The following is a 5,859-nucleotide window of genomic DNA, read 5'->3' as shown; positions in this document are numbered from 1 at the left end:
AGAGAGCGAGAGAGAGAGAGAGAGAGAGAGAGAGAGAGAGAGAGAGAGAGAGAGAGAGAAAAGAGAGAGTGAGGCAGTGGATTCATGAACCGTGACAATACCTGCTGGAGCGCGTGCTACGGGTGGGCGTTGCTATGGTGACCAGCGAGCTGAGATAAGGGGGGACTTTACCTAGCAGGGTCTTGTAGATGACCTGGAGCCAGTGGGTTTGGCGACGAGTGTGAAGCGAGGGCCAGCCAACGAGAGCATACAGGTCGCAGTGGTGGGTAGTATTTGGGCTTTGGTGACATTACGGATGGCACTGTGATAGACTGCATCCAATTTATTGAGTAGGGTTTTGGAGGCTATTTTGTAAATGACATCACTGAAGTCGAGGATTGGTAGGATGGTCAGTTTTACAAGGGTATGTTTGGCAGCATGAGTGAAGGATGCTTTGTTGCGGAATAGGAAGCCAATTCTAGATTTAACTTTGGATTGGAGATGTTTGATGTGAGTCTGGAAGGAGAGTTTACAGTCTAACCAGACACCTAGGTATTTGTAGTTGTCCACATATTCTAAGTCAGAGCCGTCCAGAGTAGTGATGTTGGACAGGCGGGCAGGTGCAGGCAGCGATCGGTTGAAGAGCATGCATTTAGTTTTACTTGTATTTAAGAGCAATTGGAGGCCACGGAAGGAGAGTTGTATGGCATTGAAGCTCGCCTGGAGGGTTGTTAACACAGTGTCAAAAGAAGGGCCAGAAGTATACAGAATAGTGTCGTCTGCGTAGAGGTGGATCAGAGACTCACCAGCAGCAAGAGCGACATCATTGATGTATACAGAGAAGAGAGTCGGTCCAAGAATTGAACCCTGTGGCACCCCCATAGAGACTGCCAGAGGTCCGGACAACAGACACTCCGATTTGACACACTGAACTCGATCAGAGAAGTAGTTGGTGAACCAGGCGAGGCAATCATTAGAGAAACCAAGGCTGTCGAGTCTGCCGATGAGGATGTGGTGATTGACAGAGTCAAAAGCCTTGGCCAGGTCAATGAATATGGCTGCACAGTACTGTTTCCTATCGATAGCGGTTAAGATATCGTTTATGACCTTGAGCGTGGCTGAGGTGCACCCATGACCAGCTCTGAAACCAGATTGCATAGCGGAGAAGGTATGGTGGGATTCGAGATGGTCGGTAATCTGTTTGTTGACTTGGCTTTCGAAGACCTTAGAAAAGCAGGGTAGGATAGATATAGGTCTGTAGCTGTTTGGGTCAAGAGTGTCCCCCCCCTTTGAAGAGGGGGATAACCGCAGCTGCTTTCCAATCTTTGGGAATCTCAGACGACACGAAAGAGAGGTTGAAAAGGCTGGTAATAGGGGTGGCAACAATTTCAGCAGATAGTTTTAGAAAGAAAGGGTCCAGATTATCTAGCCCGGCTGATTTGTAAGGGTCCAGATTTTGCAGCTCTTTCAGAACATCAGCTGACTGTATTTGGGAGAAAGAGAAATGGGGAAGGCGTGGGCGAGTAGCAGAGGGGAGGCCAGTGCTGTTGACCGGGGTAGGGGTAGCCAGGTGGAAAGCATGGCCAGCCGTAGAAAAATGCTTGTTGAAATTCTCAATTATAGTGGATTTGTCGGTGGTGACAGTGTTTCCTGTCTTCAGTGCAGTTGGAAGCTGGGTGGAGGTGTTCTTATTCTCCATGGACTTTACAGTGTCCCCGAACTTTTTTGAGTTTGTGTTGCAGGAAGCAAATTTCTGCTTGAAAAAGCTAGCCTTGGCTTTTCTAACTGCCTGTGTATACTGGTTTCTAGCTTCCCTGAAAAGTTGCATATCACGGGGGCTGTTCGATGCTAATGCAGAACGCCATAGGATGTTTTTCTGTTGGTTAAGGGCAGTCAGGTCAGGAGAGAACCAAGGGCTATATCTGTTCCTGGTTCTAAATTTCTTGAATGGGGCATGCTTATTCAAGATGGTGAGGAAGGCATTTAAAAAAATATCCAGGCATCCTCTACTGACGGGATGAGATCAATATCCTTCCAGGATACCTCGGCCAGGTCGATTAGAAAGGCCTGCTCGCTGAAGTGTTTCAGGGAGCGTTTGACAGTGATGAGTGGAGGTCGTTTGATCGCTGACCCATTACGGATACAGGCAATGAGGCAGTGATCGCTGAGATCTTGGTTGAAAACAGCAGAGGTGTATTTGGAGGGCAAGTTGGTTAGGATGATGTCTATGAGGGTACCCGTGTTTACGGAATTGGGGTGATACCTGGTAGGTTCATTGATAATTTGTGTGAGATTGAGGGCATCAAGCTTAGATTGTAGGATGGCTGGGGTGTTAAGCATGTTCCAATTTAGGTCGCCTAGCAGCACAAGCTCTGAAGATAGATGGGGGGCAATCAGTTCACATATGGTGTCCAGAGCACAGCTGGGGGCAGAGGGTGGTCTATAGCAGGCGGCAACAGTGAGAGACTTGTTTTTAGAGAGGTGGATTTTTAAAAGTAGAAGTTCAAATTGTTTGGGAACAGACCTGGATAGTAAAACAGAACTCTGCAGGCAATCCTTGCAGTAGATTGCAACACCGCACCCTTTGGCCGTTCTATCTTGTCTGAAAATCTTGTAGTTAGGGATGAAAATGTCAGAATTTTTGGTGGTCTTCCTAAGCCAGGATTCAGACACGGCTAAAACATCTGGGTTGGCAGAGTGTGCTAAAGTAGTGAACAAAACTGTTTTTTTTTTTTGTTGTTTTTTTCACCTCATTCGTTTCCGTCGGTAGACTAGTGGGGTTCCGTGTGGTAGAGGGGATCGATCCAATTGGCAAAATAGATATAGTGACCCAAGAAAAAAAAAAAAATAATTGTCCGGTATACTTATTTAGATAGCAGCCGATAAGACAGCTAATAATTAGCAGATGGGTATTCAGAAACGTCGCAATGGAAAAGCCTGTTGAAACCACCTCGGACAATTATGTCGGCAGACCAGTCGTGATGGATCGGCGGGGCTCCGTGTCGGCAATAAAGGGTCCAGTCCAATTGGCAAAAGAGGTATTGTAGCCCAAGAATTCGCTGGTAGACCTCTTCGGCTAGCCGGCAGATGGGCCTAGCTCGAGGCTAGCTCAAGGCTAACTGGTGCTTGTTTCGGGACAGAGGTGTTAGCCAGTAGTAGCCAGTCGGTTGCAGCTAGCTAGCTACGATGATCCGGTGTAATTGTCCAGAGCTTGCGTCAGGAATCCGGTGATGTGGTAGAGAAAAAGCAGTCCTATATTCTCTGGGTTGATATCGCGCCTGCAGACTGGCAGGTATTGGCCCGAGCTGAAGCTGGCTGGTGTCCGAGTTAAGGGTGAAGACCGCAGCAGTGGCTAACTGACTACTAGCTAGTAGCTAGTTATCTGGCTAGCTTCTGATTGGGGTTACGGTTCTAAAGTATAAAAAATAGCAGATCCGTACCACATTGGGTGAGGCCGGTTGCGGGAATGTATATTCAGTTCCTAGATGGAAAGTGAAATTAAAATATATACGAAATGTATACAAAAAATACGAGGACTATTTACGCGGGACAAGACGGGACAAGACAAACACACGTCCGACTGCTACGCCATCTTGGAATGCTATTTCTTGGGGGTTTAGGGTTAAGGTTAGAATTAGTGTTAGGGTTAGAATTAAGTTAAATATTAAGGTTAGGAGCTAGGGTTAGTTGTAGGGTTAGGGTTAGGAGCTAGGGTTAGTTGTAGGGTTAGGTTTAGGGTTAGGGAAAATTGGATTTTGAATGGGACTGAATTGTATGTCCCCACAAGGTTAGCTGTACAAGACGGTGTGTGTGTGTGTGTGTGTGTGTGTGTGTGTGTGTGTGTGTGTGTGTGTGTGTGTGTGTGTGTGTGTGTGTGTGTGTGTGTGTGTGTGTGTGTGTGTGTGTGTGTGTGTGTGTGTAGATTGCGGTCAGTAATGGTGTACTGTTTGTACGTTGGCATAGATAACATGTATATACTATAGGTAGATATATATATATATATATATACATTTTTCGATTAGTTGGTTCAAATGTAAACATTCAAAGTGAGAACTGGAGCTGTCGATGGCCTGATAAAGAACAGTCATTTTGAAGGACGGAACATGTTCCTGTGTCTTTATTCTAATGGATAATCACTTTCCAGACATACAGATATCGAAGACTGTGTACTTAGGTACAGTATGGTCACAGAGGCTGGATCACAAATGGCACCCTATTCTTTATACTACTTTGGATCACTTTCAAGTGTACATATTTAAGACTCCTACTCACCCATAGCATGTTCACAGTGAATACGTCCCAAATGGCACCCTATTTCCAAGTGCACTACTTTTGACCAGGACCCAATGGCACCCTATTCCCTATATAGTACACACATTTTGAGAGAACAGGGTGCCATTTGGGATGCAGCAACTGTATGCTTTCAGAATCTCTAATCTGGTCTCATCTCTGTAGAGTTGAGCTTCACGGAGCGCTGACATCAGACGGAACAACACAAGACATTTTTCCCCAGACATGCAGACATGGGAAGTGTGTGTATGTGTGTGGTTGTATGTGTGTGAATGTGGGGTGTGTGTGTGCTTGTGTATGTGTTGTGTATGAGAGTGTGTGTGTGTATGAGTGTGTATGAGTTTGTATGAGTGTGTGCAAGTGTGTGTGTGTGTGTGTGTTTGTGTATGTGTTGTGTATGAGTGTGTGTGTGTGTGTGTGTGTATGAGTGTGTATGAGCTTGTATGAGTGTGTGCAAGTGTGTGTGTGTGTGTGTTTGTGTATGTGTTGTGTATGAGTGTGTGTGTGTGTGTGTGTATGAGTGTGTATGAGCTTGTATGAGTGTGTGCAAGTGTGTGTGTATGTGTTGTGTATGAGTGTGTGTGTGTGTGTGTGTGTGTGTGTGTGTGTGTGTGTGTGTGTGTGTGTGTGTGTGTGTGTGTGTGTGTGTGTGTGTGTGTGTGTGTGTGTGTGTGTGTGTGTGTTGTGTATGAGTGTGTGTGTGTACTCACTAGGGCAGGTGATCATTCGGCAGGTCCTGACCAGGGGTGGAGAGGAGAGGCCGTTGCAGAGGCTCCTCGCCAGCATCACCTGCTGTCCAGCTGAGGTCAGCCTCCGACACACTGGCTCCCGACGTTGGATTCCCAGACCACAGGACACAGAGCACTGCAACACACACATTCATTTTGCATTTTGTTTGTTTACAACTTTGTGTAATCAAAATGGAATTGCCCTCCTCCTTTCACCGTCCGTCCCTCTTACAAGTCCTGACACACTACCCCTCCTTCCCTCCCTCCACTCACCTCCCCCACTCTGCCTGCATCCATCCCTCTTCATCGCCCTGCAACCTCTCTACTCACATTCTCCTACTCTCCCTTCATCCCTCTCTCCTCCCTCCCCATCCCTCCATTAATCTTCTCCTACTCTCCTTCAGTCTCTCTCCTCCCTCCCACATCCCCACTCACCTTCCCCCACTCTCCCCCGGCCATGTAGGGCAGACAGTCCGTCTTGGAGCAGGTCCTATGAGGGGCCGGTTTGGCCCCTGGGCATGCTGTGTCCCCCAGTGTCCAGTAGGCCCCCGTAGACAACAGCTGTTTACAGAACACCTTACGTACCTGGCTACCCCCGCCACAGGAGAGGGAGCACTGTGAGACAGAGAGAGAGAGGGACAGAGAGACAGAGAGACAGAGACACAGAGAGAGAGAGAGAGAGAGAGTGAGAGAGACAGAGACACAGAGAGAGAGAGAGAGAGAGAGAGAGAGAGAGAGAGAGAGAGAGAGAGTGAGAGAGAGAGAGAGAGAGACAGAGAGACAGAGAGAGAGAGACAGAGACACAGAGAGAGAGAGAGACAGAGACACAGAGAGAGAGAGAGACAGAGAGAGAGAGAGAGAG

The 5,859-nt window shown here is 47.4% G+C and overlaps 1 protein-coding gene across 3 annotated transcripts in view; it reads right to left on the bottom strand.

Annotated features, from left to right (window-relative positions):
* The window catches only part of adamtsl3 (ADAMTS-like 3), a 250,200-nt gene that overhangs the window by 51,411 nt on the left and 192,930 nt on the right, over nt 1-5,859 (bottom strand). For all 3 annotated transcript variants that reach the window (XM_055900039.1, XM_055900038.1, XM_055900040.1), the window contains 2 exons: nt 5,433-5,612; nt 4,980-5,133 (listed from right to left, as the gene is read on the bottom strand). In XM_055900039.1, coding sequence (XP_055756014.1) covers nt 4,980-5,133; nt 5,433-5,612 — 334 coding nt within the window. The remainder of the gene's footprint in view (nt 1-4,979; nt 5,134-5,432; nt 5,613-5,859) is intronic.

Source organism: Salvelinus fontinalis, chromosome 35 (assembly GCF_029448725.1).
Source record: "Salvelinus fontinalis isolate EN_2023a chromosome 35, ASM2944872v1, whole genome shotgun sequence".
In the NCBI taxonomy this organism is placed as follows: Eukaryota; Metazoa; Chordata; class Actinopteri; order Salmoniformes; family Salmonidae; genus Salvelinus; species Salvelinus fontinalis.
Note: the sequence above shows the minus strand (reverse complement) of the source record. Positions and strands in the feature narration are given on the sequence as shown.